This window comes from Bombyx mandarina, chromosome 11, assembly GCF_030267445.1.
Source record: "Bombyx mandarina strain Sakado chromosome 11, ASM3026744v2".
Taxonomy (NCBI): Eukaryota; Metazoa; Arthropoda; class Insecta; order Lepidoptera; family Bombycidae; genus Bombyx; species Bombyx mandarina.
The window spans coordinates 11,329,701-11,344,476 of NC_143218.1; the positions used below are offsets into that span (position 1 = coordinate 11,329,701).

The 14,776-nt window shown below is 39.0% G+C and overlaps 2 protein-coding genes across 3 annotated transcripts in view; one reads left to right on the forward strand and one right to left on the reverse strand.

Moving 5' to 3' along the window:
- Positions 1–6,591, forward strand: part of LOC114251659 (nuclear pore complex protein Nup160) — a 47,023-nt gene extending 40,432 nt beyond the window's left edge. The window contains exons 25-26 of one of the 2 annotated variants that reach the window (XM_089731481.1): positions 5,068–5,201; positions 6,219–6,591. In XM_089731481.1, the coding sequence (XP_089587607.1) occupies positions 5,068–5,201; positions 6,219–6,485 (401 nt within the window). In that variant the 3' untranslated portion in view covers positions 6,486–6,591. The remainder of the gene's footprint in view (positions 1–5,067; positions 5,202–6,218) is intronic. The other variant, XM_089731482.1, reaches the window with a different exon arrangement.
- Positions 6,592–7,416: 825 nt separating this feature from the next.
- Positions 7,417–13,315, reverse strand: LOC114251652 (peroxisomal membrane protein PMP34). Its single transcript, XM_028185992.2, has 3 exons — positions 13,051–13,315; positions 12,915–12,975; positions 7,417–12,710 (listed from the first exon to the last, which is right to left on the reverse strand). Exons 1-3 carry the CDS (start codon positions 13,102–13,104, stop codon positions 11,986–11,988), a joined length of 840 nt encoding a protein of 279 aa, XP_028041793.2. The 5' UTR covers positions 13,105–13,315; the 3' UTR covers positions 7,417–11,985.
- Positions 13,316–14,776: the final 1,461 nt, after the last annotated feature.

The window sequence follows — 14,776 nt, forward strand, 5'->3', positions numbered from 1 at the left end:
TAGTAAAATGTTTGTGTACCGGGCTATTAATAGGTGCAATGAGACCTCCTCTGTTTGTGACAGAAAAAGATCTGGCCGTCCACGTAGTGCTCGTACGAAAAAGGTGGTCAAAGCAGTAAGGGAAAGAATTCGAAGAAATCCTGTCCGAAAGCAAAAGATTTTATCTCGGGAGATGAAGATATCACCTAGAACCATGACGCGTATTTTAAAAGATGACTTAGGACTTGCAGCCTATAAGAGACGTACTGGTCATTTCTTAACTGATAATTTAAAAGAGAATAGGGTGGTAAAATCGAAACAACTACTGAAGCGGTACGCAAAGGGAGGTCATAGAAAAATTTTGTTTACGGATGAAAAATTCTTCCCAATTAGTGGGAAGCTTCCCAATTAGTGGACAGACTGCAACGTGGGCTCTATCCGACTTCAGTGATGGTTTGGTGGGGTATTAGCTACGAAGGAGTGACTGAGCCATACTTTTGTGAAAAAGGTATCAAAACATCGGCACAAGTGTATCAAGATACCATTCTTGAGAAGATAGTGAAGCCCCTTAACAACACCATGTTTAATAATCAAGAATGGTCCTTCCAGCAAGACTCGGCGCCAGGTCATAAAGATAGGTCTACGCAGTCTTGGTTGGAAACGAACGTTTCGGACTTCATCAGAGCTGAAGACTGGCCGTCGTCTAGTCCCGATCTTAATCCGCTGGATTATGATTTATGGTCAGTTTTAGAGAGCACGGCTTGCTCTAAACGCCATGATAATTTGGAGTCCTTAAAACAATCCGTACGATTGGCAGTGAAAATTTTTCCCATGGAAAGAGTGCGTGCTTCTATTGATAACTGGCCTCAACGTTTAAAGGACTGTATTGCAGCCAATGGAGACCACTTCGAATAAGCTTTTTATACTTTAAATTGTTTAATATTTATGTATTAAACTAACACACTGTAAAACTAATAAATGTTATTTGCAATAGAAATTTTTTTTCCTTTGTATCAGTATTTATGGTAAGACTATGTATATACGTTTGGAATTGGTCGGAGCGGAGCCGCTATTTCACATAGCACGACCGGAAGAGATCTGAAATCTACGAATAATAAAACTATAGAAAAGTAATTACGCTTCAAAAATGGTTCCACGTAAATGGCTACCGCGGAGGGCGGGGCTTAAAATAGCTACAGAACGGCGCGCCATTTCGCTGTGGCACTCGTGTCGTGCGGTTGTGTTGCGTCAGTTTTCGGTTGACCAGATAATTATTATTTTGCGCTTTTTAATTTTGCCAGTATGCAATCGTGTGTCGTGAAATGGCGTAAAAGCCATACAGATATGAAAAACCAGGGAAATGGCTTTCATAAGTAAGTATACAAACATCGTAAAATTTCATACTATTGATGATGGATAGTGTTATGCAATATGTACGATTACTTTTTCTATGTAGTAGTAGTATAGTATGATATTATGCAGCGATAACAAATGATTTTAGTACTGCAGATTTCAGACAAATGAAATTCAACTTAAAAAATGGATAGCCGCAGTACGCTTGGAAAGAAATGAAACAAATTGGACGCATTCTTACTGGTGGTAGGACCTCTTGTGAGTCCGCGCGGGTAGGTACCACCACCCTGCCTATTTCTGCCTGAAGCATTAATGTTCGGTTCATTTCGGTTTGAAGGGCGGGGCAGCCATTGTAACTATACTGAGACCTTAGAACTTATATCTCAAGGTGGGTGGCGCATTTTCGTTGTAGTTGTCTATGGGCTCCAGTTAACACCAGGTGGGCTGTGAGCTCGTCCACTCATCTAAAAATAAAAAAAGCATTGCAAAAATAGCACAATATGCAGCATACACTTTCAAAAAGAGGCCATGTATAATAAATAGCCGGCAAACTTCTTGAGCATTTGTTGACGTAGTTGGGGTAAGTTCGCGCATGGTACACTCACGTGCAAAAACATTATTTACTCTGCGTCATAATGCAATTAAATTATTAAAATCAACATATATATTTATTTATATATTTATTAGAACATCAACAAAAAATATAGGTTAATAATTGTAATAATTTAATCTTGGGGTAAAATAGATATTCCTTCTATTAAGTCAAAACTAGAGCTGTTGCCAGGTCTTGGTTCAGTTGAAGCGAAGCTTTTTTACGGTCTTTTCCTCCCTGATTTTTTCTTACCCGGAGTCCGAAACACGGCAAGCAAGCCAGAGCCTTTAGCTTCGTTAATAATGCACCTAACAGTACTCACCGATGTTTTTGTTGCTTCCGAAGTCTGTTTTACTTTTTCCATATCATTCTTCCCCTGTTTTATAATGAAGCAATATACGTCGTACACAATTTTTCTACCCTTTCATTTGAATACTACACCAGTTTGTCGCGGCATAGTGTATTTTTTATAAAAAATCAACAAACACTCAACAAATAGCAATGGCAACAAAGTCAACAAGCAATTATAACAAATAACTTAATGATTAATAACGATAGACTTTTCACTGTACGCAAGCGTACTTTTGGGAGCAAGCGGAAGGAGGGCGCGGTGCGGGGCGCAAGGTTCGACTGATCTACCAATAACGCACTCGATACGATTTCCCCTGCCGTCGCGCCTCACCCTCACCCCCAAAGTGATCTAAAATTCGGTTCTGCGCAGTCAAGGTCATTTGCTCAAGAAGTTTGCCGGTTACTATACGTACTTGAAAGGGGAAGTCGTGTGCCTTACACCTTGTATACAGTAGTATTGATTTTAAGTTTAATTTTCATATTTTTATCTTATGTACTAACTTATAAGCTGCATTTATTTTTATTGCAGTAATAAAGTCATTTAATAAAAAAACGAGTAAATATTACACGAATTCATTACTACCTCATAACGTCATCGTTACATTATAAAGGTGTGCTGGGTGGCGCTTGCGAACCGTGACCTTGACGCGACCAATCGCGTGCAAGCGTTTGTTTATAAAAGAGTGTGAGTGTTCGTTGTATTTGCTTTTATTTATGTGCGTAAATGGAACCATAACCTAAAGTGCAATTTAAGGCGAGTTACTGTTCCATAGTTTTATTATTCGCAGTCTAAAAGCGGATGAGCGAGGTAAACAAATAAAAAGAGCGCATCAGAGCCGGTCGGCTCCTCTTTTTATTTCACACGCAGCGCGTTGAAGCATTCTTAATGACAAAAAAGTGCACTTGCAAAAATAAACTTTACTACAATTACTCAAAACTCTGTTTCCAACGTGATAAAATCTGCGCTCCTCCAAGCCGGTCAGTGTGAACGGACCCTAAGGATTTCAATAACTTTAACACTAGATGTAGATGGGCCGTGAGCATTTCCAGATACTTAATCAATAAAAATAGTTAAAACTACTGAACGGTCGGTTCGTTCGTTTGTCGTCTATTTTATGTACACACTAGAACGGTCATTTCGTTCCTTGTCGTCTGATTCGTGTACGTCTATTAGGAAGACATTGAAAATACTGTGATACTGACTGCCGCTAGTCACGTCCGCCCTCGTGCATTTCTTTCTTTTGTTTCTTTTTGAATTCTCGTGAAGTCTCTGTCTTAGTCTATGTCTAGTCATTATAGGTCGTATGTCCTGTAAAAGAGGTTACACACACCGACAATTACTTTGACGGGTTGATCTCGCATTTATTAATATTATTTCCGGGTAAATCGACGCTTACGTTATCTACGCCAAGTAGTCTTATAACTTAATATGATCATTAATATGATAATATAACCTTGTTCAAGTTGCAGGTTGTTAAGTCGTCGTGGCCTAAAGGATAAGAAGTCCGGTGCATTCGTATGTAGCGATGCACCGGTGTTTGAATCCCGCAGGCGGGTACCAATTTTTCTAATGAAATACGTACTTAACAAATGTTCACGATTGACTTCCACGGTGAAGGAATAACATCGTGTAATAAAAATCAAACCCGCAAAATTATAATTTGCGTAATCACTGGTGATAGGGCCTCTTGTGAGTCCGCACGGGTAGGTACCACCACCCCGCCTATTTCTGCCGTGAAGCAGTACATAATGCGTTTCTGTTTGAAGGGGGGGTAGCCGTTGTAACTATACTGAGACCTTAGAACTTATATCTCAAGGTGGGCGGCGCATTTACACTGTAGATGTCAATGGGCTCCAGTGACCACTTAAGACCAGGTGGGTTGTGAGCTCGTTCACCCAGCTAAGCAATAAAAAAAAATTGGATTCGATTATATTTTTGAAAAAATAAAATTATACAAATTCAAAGGTCAAAAGAATTAACATTTGATAACGATTGATATGAGGAGGATTAAAAATATACATACAAATATACTATATGCGGACCTAATTATTATCAGTAACTTAATGATATTGAAAAGATTATAAAACATTCATGCATTCTTTAACATTTGAATGTAAACACATGCTATTATCGCATTTTGTTAATCAATAACCATGTTTAAATTTCAAAAAATGGACTTTTGCCCTTAAATTAAATTCAGTGAACTACCTGAAACTAAGCGGAAAAAATAAACTGAAGTATTCGTTTGTGATTTACACAATACGAAAAGTTTAAATCTTATAGTGAATTACTATCACCTCACCGTGCTTACGTCGCTGTCATTAAATATATTTTATTAATATAATATTAAATATTATTTTTAATTTAAAATTTCTGACGATACGAACGTCACAGGCAACTGAAATCTTATATCTTGTTAAGAATTGAACATCGTGCTAATTATATCATCGTATTAACAAAGTAAAATCTTGATTTGAAGGTTTCTTCGTACCCAGAAGGATATAATAGAACATTGATGTGTGGCAGTCGGTTTTATGCACCACATACCATTGTACCGCCAAATTTAACACAGATGCAATTTATCTTAACTTTTCTATAGTAGTGTATAGAGCGATGTTGGACAAAAATTAGACGAAGCGAGGACAAATTTAAAACTAATTTTGAAAAAGCATTAATTTTAATTTAAAATAAATTTTCAATGTTGTGAGTTCACCACACACATATAGTAGGTATTTGTAGAATTAGAATGGAGTAATAAATTATTTATATAAAAATAAATAAAAAATTACAGACAGTGAAAACATAAGCTTCGACCGTCTAAAAACAAACTTGAAAGATGCAAATGCAGATACCTTGCTCACAGTAACTAAAAGAGCAATAAGTACAGAACAGTTTCTACCGCAGTGTTTTTTGCATAGGTATTTGGTAAGTAATAAAATACTTTAGTTAAAAATTCTATATTTTTTTAAATTTTAACTCCCAGAAATATGACCAAAACAGACATATTAATAATGTTATTTTCAAGTAACTTTTCATTCGTGCTTCTTTTTATCACTTTTGGTACAAATTTTTAGAGAGAGAGAGAGAGAGAATACACTTTATTGCACACCAAAACACAATTCACTTTCAAAAAAAGCAGATACATTTGTACAATAGGCGGTCTTATCGCTAAAAGCGATCTCTTACAGGCAACCGTTTAATTTACAGCAATTCTGGAAAATATAAAAATATATCAGGTATGTTGCGGTGTACTAAAGACAATACATTATTATAGAAAATATATACATCCAATAAACAGGTACATATATGCTGTTTACATATAATATGAAATATATAGCTAACTGATTTATATACCAATATACATACTTACATACAACATATACTAATATACTTACATACACATAATAAATCAACAGTATGGAAATGATAAATGATAATCATGCAAACAAACAGCACTAAGCAGATAAGTAGTGTTCCTTCACCATTCTTTTAAAACTGTTTAAAGTTGGAGCACTTCTCACTGCATCCGGCAGAGCATTCCACAATCGAATCGCCTGGACGGTGAAAGAATTATCGAAGAATGATGATGAATGCGCCGGCATTTTCAGTCTCAGGATATCTGATGATCTCAGGGAAAAATTATGCGTATCACCTAGGAACTCGAAACGATCTTTGAGATATGTGGGGGTATTAGGGTTAAAGAGAGTACAGTATAGTAATGAAAGGACATGAGTATTACGGCGAAGGCGAATTGGTAACCACTTGAGTTTAGTGCGAAATTCAGATACATGATCATATTTCCGTAACCCAAATATGAATCTTATACAGAAATTTTGTAGCCGCTCAAGTTTATTGTTTTGATAGACAAAATAATTTAATAAACTAATAGACTTGTCGACGGACAAATAATAGTTGCATTGTAACAATATGTATATTTGACAGGAGGTTGACGGAACGGGCTGCGTGCGTGCGTTACTGAGCGGAGGGCGCGCGGGCGAGGCGGGGGCGGCGTGGTGCGCGCTGGCACGAGCCGCGCTGGCCACACAGCAGCCGCGCGGACCGCCCGCTATGGCGCACCTTTCGCTAGCTGATTTATTACTCGCAGAGCTCGCCGACCATCAACAACCATACGCCAAACAGGTTTCTACTCCACGTCCTTACAGATCCATCAGACCCAATAACCTTTGCATTAGACGCCTTCAGCTCTAACACTAGGAGCAAGCTTAGGGACCCCGGTAACCGTACTCGTCGAACTCTACAAAGAGATCGACGTGCAACCTAACACATGCATCAGCCCGCTGAGTTTCTAGCCGGATCTTCTCAGCGGGTCGCGATTCCGATCCGGTAGTAGATTCATTCGCGAAGCAGTTCCTCTTGAGTTGTTAGGTCTCCTTCGAAGGCGCTCGGGCAGCTGTTAGCAAATCCCACTCCTCCTGCCTTTGCTCGCCCACCGGTCCTGGTGAAACTGGAAAGGCCTCCCGGCCACCAGTAAATCTTCAATCATAAAAAAAAAAGGTTTGGACGCTGCTAAGAAATTTATAAACGGGCAATATTATTTCACTAAATCGATTAACGAATTTACGGCTTGATGGTGTGAATTCGCAATATTTAACAGTGGAATGGCGACATTTCGATACCCACCTTTAGACATGAGTTTAAAGTCTCAAATGTTTTGAAGAACAGTCGCACCATTCATGAAACTGGAACACATGACTGTTTCGCAACAGAAATAGGTAGGACGGTGCTACATTTTTGGGAAATTAAATGTGTATTTTAATAATTGTACAATTCTAAGTCTAAATTGTGTTATTATTTGTTGGTTCATTAAGCCAATCTTTATTATTTTATATTACACAATAATTCATGCTTTTCTAATTAATAGGTACACAACGAGATAAGAGTCGCTGGTAAAGGAATATTTAGTTATTATTCGCACATCTGAAGATATGAAATTAGTGTACACCTATTAATCTATAAAATAAATGGATTTTGTATTTGTTGAACTAAAATAATTTTGCTGCAAAATTAATAATTATACCTGATTTTAATTATATATAGTATAATTATTATACCATAATATTTCTTCAACGTCTTATATTGAATTTTCTTACATCTATGTAATTTAAATTAAAAAAGAATATTTTAAACAAAGCTTTATTAACGAAAATTCTGTGACTGACCAAAACCATTCTTTATTCTTACACACTAACTACTTACTACTAATATTGAATCACAGTTTAATTAATGAAGAGTAGCTTTGAAATTAATTAGAAAACATACCAAATTATGTACTAATTTTCCATATTGTCAAAAATAATGTAATATTAAGTAAGTAGTTAAATATAAGTAAATAACGTCGACAAAATTAGTTCAAAAACAAAAATGTGGCACTCGGGGACTGCCGCAGTAAAGCTATTGCAAAGCATTTTTTATCAACTTATGCAATTACAATTCGACAATAATAATTTAATATTAAAACAATAATAAAAATAAGACCACGCTATATTTATAAACATTAACAAAAGCAAAACATTAACTTAAGCTAGACCGCGTGAAAGAGAGATGGGCACTTTTCATGATGCTCATGCAGTGCGACGTCACGCCGCGCGTTTATTCACAATCACTACTACACCAGCGCAACGTGTGAATGTGATGAACGCGAGCTACATAGTAGGCGTAGTGGGGGTGTCAGGTTATTTTCGTTACGGAATTTCTTGATTCAGTCGCCGCGCTCAAGGCCCGCGATAGAAGCTATGCAATAGCTTAACAAGAGAATTTGATTTAAACTAACAATTATCATACATGAAATATAGTATAAAGATGACAATTATGTCATGGAAATAAAAAAAAATTGACAAGTTAATTTTAAGCAATATGGTACTACAACTATTAACTCAACAATAAATGTAGATGTAATAATGACTAGATGTAGAGGATGTCTAATTTTTGGTTTACTTTCACTTTCAAGTGTACCAGTTTACTGTTGCTTTTGAAGCAAGACAAACCGATGCCTCACCTATATGTGGTTAAGGTCATTCATGGACAGCAAGTGGGTCAACGGTCAGTCAATCCGCTGCCTACTATGCTAGACTGATTTCCAAACTTATCCTAAAAAGATAATTCGTACTTCTAAAAGATTAATTTTTTGGTGAAGAATAACTGTCTATTGTATGTTTGTTGTTGATAAACAAATTAATGAATTGCTAAAGGATGGTGTAATTAAACCAAGTAATTCAGACTTTGCAAGTCCAATAATACTGGCAAAAAAGAAGAAAAAAGGTAACGACTGTGTGTCGACTATCGAAGACTGAACAATAAGATAATCAAAGAGAGATTTCTGCTTCCACTTATAGAAGACCAGATAGAAAGGTTGAAAGACGTTACAATGTTTACAGCATTGGACATCCAGAAGTATACATCATTTGTGACTCTTCGTGCCCAATTAGATTTAAAAAAATGCCTGTTGGTTTCTCCGTTGGACCTTCTGGTGTTCCAGAGATTTGTGAATGATGTACTTCAGGACCTGATCTTGGATGGTGTGGTATTGACCTATTTAGATGACCTGATCGTGCCTTTTTAAATTTCTCAAAGTTATTGAGAAAAAGTTTTATACGAAGCTGAAGAATATGGACTAACATGCAACCTTGACGCCGTACACCACCACCTTGAGACGGCGCAGCCTGCCCTGCTTTTTTTAACGGAGACGCAGATATCTGCTCCGGATGATACCTCATACCTTGAATACCCCGGCTACGTATTGGAGCACAACTTCCTGCGTAAAGCTGGGGTGTGCGTATTCGTCCGGGCTGATGTCTGTTGTCGCCGTCTTCGGGGCCTCGAACAACGGGACCTGTCCCTCTTGTGGCTGCGCGTAGATCACGGGGGCCTTAGCCGAATCTACGCGTGCCTGTACAGGTCCCACAGCAGTGATGCAGGTTCAGCTCTGTTTGAGCATGTGCAAGAGGGGACTAACCGCGTGCTTGAGCAGTACCCATCTGCGGAGGTGGTGGTTCTTGGAGACTTTAACGCTCACCACCAAGAGTGGTTGGGGTCCAGAACCACTGACCTCCCGGGTCGGACTGCCTACGATTTCGCCTTGGCCTACGGCTTCTCCCAGCTGGTAACACAGCCCACCCGTGTCCCAGATATCGAGGGGCACGAGTCTTCTTTGTTGGACCTTCTGCTGACCACAGATCCGGCCGGATACAGTGTGGTGGTCGACGCTCCGCTTAGATCGTCTGATCACTGCCTTATTCGTGCTGCCGTACCACTCTCTCGTCCTGATCGTCAAACGACGACCGGGTATCGAAGAGTTTGGCGGTATATGTCAGCAGATTGGGATGGATTGCGTGAATTTTACGCATCCTACCCATGGGGGCGGTTCTTTTCCTCTGCTGATCCTGACGTCTGTGCGGACCGTCTTAAAGACGTGGTGCTCCAGGGGATGGAATTGTTTATTCCCTCCTCTGAAGTGCCCGTTGGGGGTCGCAGCAGACCCTGGTATAACAATGCCAGCAGGGATGCTGCACACCTCAAGCGGTCCGCATACGTGGCATGGGATAATGCCAGGAGACGTCGGGATCCTAACATCTCAGGGGAAAGGCGGAAATATAACGCCGCTTCCAGGTCCTACAAGAAGGTAATTGCCAAGGCGAAGTCGGAGCACGTTGCTAGAGTTGGCGAGCGATTGAAAAGCTATCCCTCCGGGAGCCGTGCTTTTTGGTCGCTCGCCAAAGCTGCAGAAGGAAACTTTTGCAGGTCTAGTCTCCCCCCACTGCGCAAGTCCGATGACAATCTGGCCCACAGCGCGAAAGAGAAGGCTGACCTTCTTGGTCAAACTCTTCGCCTCGAACGCCTTCGCCCGGTGTGATAGCTCCCTGCCGGATATCTGCTTCACACAGTGTGCAGTCAGGCGGGAGCTCCGACTCCTGGACGTCCATAAGTCGAGTGGGCCAGACGGCATCCCCGCAGTGGTTTTGGAAACGTGCGCCCTTGAGCTGACACCTGCGCTAACGCGTTTGTATCGCCTCTCTTATTGCACTAACAGGGTTCCCTTCATGGAAGACCGCCCACGTCCATCCTCCCCAAGAAGGGTGACCGGTCGGACGCATCGACTTTTTATTTTTATTTTTTATACTGGATTTTACTGGAGCCCATAGACATCTACAACGTAAATGCGCCACCCACCTCGAGATATAAGTTCTAAGGTCTCAGTATAGTTACGACGGCTACCCCACCCTTCGAACCGAAACGCATTACTGCTTCACGGCGGAAATAGGCGGGGTGGTGGTACCTACCCGTGCGGACTCCCAAGAGGTCCTACCACCAGTGATTACGCAAATTATAATTTTGCGGGTTTGATTTTTATTACACGATGTTATTCCTTCACCGTGGAAGTCAATCGTGAACATTTGTTGAGTACGTATTTCATTAGAAAAATTGGTACCCGCCTGCGGGATTCGAACACCGGTGCATCGCCTCATACGAATGGACCGGACGTCTTATCCTTTAGGCCACGACGACTTCATCGACTTCAGGCCTATCGCGATAACTTCCTTGCTTTCCAAGGTGATGGAGCGAATAATAAACACACTCTTTCGTTTGATGGACTGATTTTACCGTCCTCAATGATATAGCCCAAATAGTTAATTTTCTTCTGCATAAATTGACATTTACTCTAAGTTTTTTATTTTATTTTTATTGCCTTTTTAGGCAGACGAGCATACGGCCCACCTGATGGTGAGTGGTTACCGTCGCCCATGGACTTCAACAATGCCAGGGGCAGAGCCAAGCCGCTGCCTACCGCTTAATACTCTCCACAAGCCTCGTTTGAAGAAGGACATGTCATAGCGCTCGGGAAACACCGTGGAGGGAGCTCATTCCATAGCCGGATGGTACGTGGCAAAAAAGATCTCTGGAAACGCACTGTGGATGACCGCAGTGGCTCCAGGTAGTATGGATGAACTCTACTCCGGTGGCGGGCGGTGCGATGGTAAAAACGAGATGCCGCTATCATCTCGAATAATTCCTCAGAGCACTCCCCATGGAACATACGGTACAAAATACAGAGGGAACCGAAGTCCCTCCGCAGACCCAGAGGTTCCAAACGATCCGTGAGAATGGGATTATCGACAATCCGAACGGCCTCCTCTGTATTGTCGTATGATTAGATTGTTGTTGGAATGACATCAGATACATTTAAGATTTTGAAAAGTAATAACTATAGCATATACGTTTCGCTTTTATTAGTCCTACATAGTTAACGTCTACTTCAAATATAAATATATAATATATATAAATATCCTTATTATCCATACCTAAATTACCACAACCATTATTTAATTTTCCTGCCCCTTCCCCAAATTTTTTATAAAAAATGCTAAATTTTCATATTAAATTAATGGTTAGATATTCTTTATAAATAGAATAAAACTGGTTGTGTGAAAAACAGAAACTATACTCTGCTATATTTGACATTGAAAAAAAGACATGCCATTATTAAACTTAGCACATTTATACTAATTATACAAGGTCGTGTAAATTACAACATTCAGTTTCGGTAATAAGTTCCTTATTTACCTATGCTTGATGTTTGCTATGTGATATTTCTTATTTCTTTCTTTTATTGGATTATTTAGACTTATTAAATGAGAAACACGATGTTAAATTTTTCTAATCTATAACTCTGAGAAACTTAATTTTTATATAGTCAGTGAATTTTTTTCATCCTAACTCTCATAATAGTTAAAACTAAAATAACAAGTTTTTCATAAACAATAAACATCAAAGCAGCAGTCATGACTGTTTGCAAAAGCTTGGCTTCCAGTCCACGGAACATTGAAAATGGTTTTGACTTAATATCTTTCACCATTGTTTTCAAATTTGTACCAGCACGAAGTCTAGATTGAATTACTTGCAAGGGGTAGGTTAGAGTTGTGGCTACAGCTTTTGCTGTAGCCCCAATCAAAAATGAAGTATATGTATGAAATGAGCCTTGGGACATAAATTTTCGTTTTAGAGATTCATACACCATAAACTGAATAGCTGGATTTGAAACCAGAAGTAGTGAAGGAACAGTTCCAGACCAGAGGCCTTTTGCGCCTTCCGTTCTTGCCAGTTCAAGGAGACCTTCAAATAAATTTTTGTAATTGTTTTTATCCAACTTCATTCTTGTATTTACAACCCATAGCGGTGATGTTAAAATAACATTGATACTTCCAGCAATTAAACCAAAAAGTAGATCACGCAATGCTGATGTTGGCTGGGAAGATAGTTTTCGTAATGCATGGAATGAGTAAAAGTAAACAAAGTTGGATACTGAAAGTGACTGTAAAACTGGTGATAGCCCTCTGTAAAGAGACTCAATACCTTCTTCATTGGCTAGTTTTATTAATAATTCCAGTGTCGATCCTTGTAACTTTTTCGAATCTTCAACTGAAATTAATATGTTATGAAATTATTATTTTTTTCATCGTGACTAACATTAGTGAGAATAATTGACATGGTTGTAAATAATATAAGGCTGATTATGTTGACAGATTTTTTCATGTCTTTTAATAAGCAATAAGAGTACTTAGTTAATAAGATTAGCTCTACAGTGAAAATATGTCACTACTTGCACAAGTTTTATTTACATACCTTGAATCCGTGACCTGAGTGTATCTAAAGGATAAAATATTGTCATGCCCACGACGCTGCCCTAAAATATTTAATTTTTTATGTTATACAAAGTATCTGTATTTAAAAATGTCAACAATATATTGTGTATACATACAGTAGCACCAGCTATAGCGTGGACCAAAGTCTCATAACTTAACAATGATGTCATGTTTGTTACAATTAAATGCGATATATTTTTTAAAACTTTAATCAGACACTGCCGATAACAACGGCTCTTGCTAGAAATAAGATGGTAAGGTACTAAAGGTAGTGGTACGGTACTACATAATTGTAGTACTTTGGCCTTTGGTTCTTGGCCAGTGCTGCCAGATTGGACTGAAAAAAATACAGTGTTTCACGTGTAAAATTACAGTAGATCGGTAAGAAAATACAGTAATCAGAAAACTTATTTACAGTGAAAAAAAAAGTGTGTGTGTCCGCTCCGACGCACGACTGGAGTTTACTGGATATAAAAAATTAAACGAAACAATACGAGAAATAGTTCTATATTACGACAACACGATACACTACAGATTATTAACAAATTAACGAGACACAAAACAAACGACTAACAAATATATGAAAATACAATAATGAGAGAAACGCGCGATCAGTACGAGGCTTTGTGGCGGACTGCCGGCGCAGCAGCCCGGCGTCACCTGCGATAACGCGGCCGCGCGTTGGCTCCTGATTGGCGCGCGCACGCATCACGCAATCAGGAGCCAATCAGGCGCATAACGCATTTCGTGTGACATGCTAGTACGATTTTGATTGGCGCGCGCACGCATCACGCAATCAGGAGCCAATCAGGCGCATAACGCATTTCGTGTGACATGCTAGTACGATTTTGATTGGCGCGCGCACGCATCACGCAATCAGGAGCCAATCAGGCGCATAACGCATTTCGTGTGACATGCTAGTACGATTTTGGTCCCCATAATTTTCATACCCCGGGCCTATATATGTAAATCGATTCTAAAGGAGTAAACTCCAATAAACTCCAAAAACATAATTATATTAGATTTTTTTTTTCGGAAATTTCTTCTTATAAGTTCTCTTTTTTTCGGAGTGGAGGGTCCTTCATCGTCGCTTTCACGAGCCAACATTTGTAAATGGCTATTTTAAAAGTAATACTGATTATAATACAATTAATGTGAACAACGTAGCCACTATTTCAAATGAACACTTCATTGTAAGGTTATAAACTTACCTATTGTTATCCGCAACATTACAAGGGTACGTTACAGTAAAGAAAGAATATTATTATGCTAAATATAAACATCTTAATTTTGTGAAATAATAGTTGTCTATAATATATTTCTCGTTCTGAGGGAGTTCCCCGGCCCAAAAGGTAATTAATGTTTACCTGAAGTAGAACACAGTGCGGTTCGTTTCACGCAATGAATGGTGAATCTACTTTTTTTGGTGGTTAATATTAAAAGTAACTACGTTTTTCATTGTTCACTGTATACTGTATAGCTCGAATGGACAGTGTACAGCAAAAGCAGCAAAATTACAGTAAGTGTACTGTAATTTAGCCGTGTGTCGTTCACGAATGAATCCTTCAAATGAAGTACTTCAGTTAGATTCTGTCCTTCATTCTTTACTTCAGTTACAATTCAATCATATCTTTAGTTCACTTAGTTCAGTTGTTTAGTCCACCGGCCGCGAACTAAGATCGGCACTGCTCGTGCCTCGTGCCTCGTGAAACACGAACGAGGCTTGTGCAGTGTTGATTGATAATTTGCTGTCACGCTCTGTTGTACGTGCCTAATGATGTTCTATTTCATGTTTAGGTAATTATTTTTCACCTTTTAGTTTGAGTAGATTTTCTATTTTAA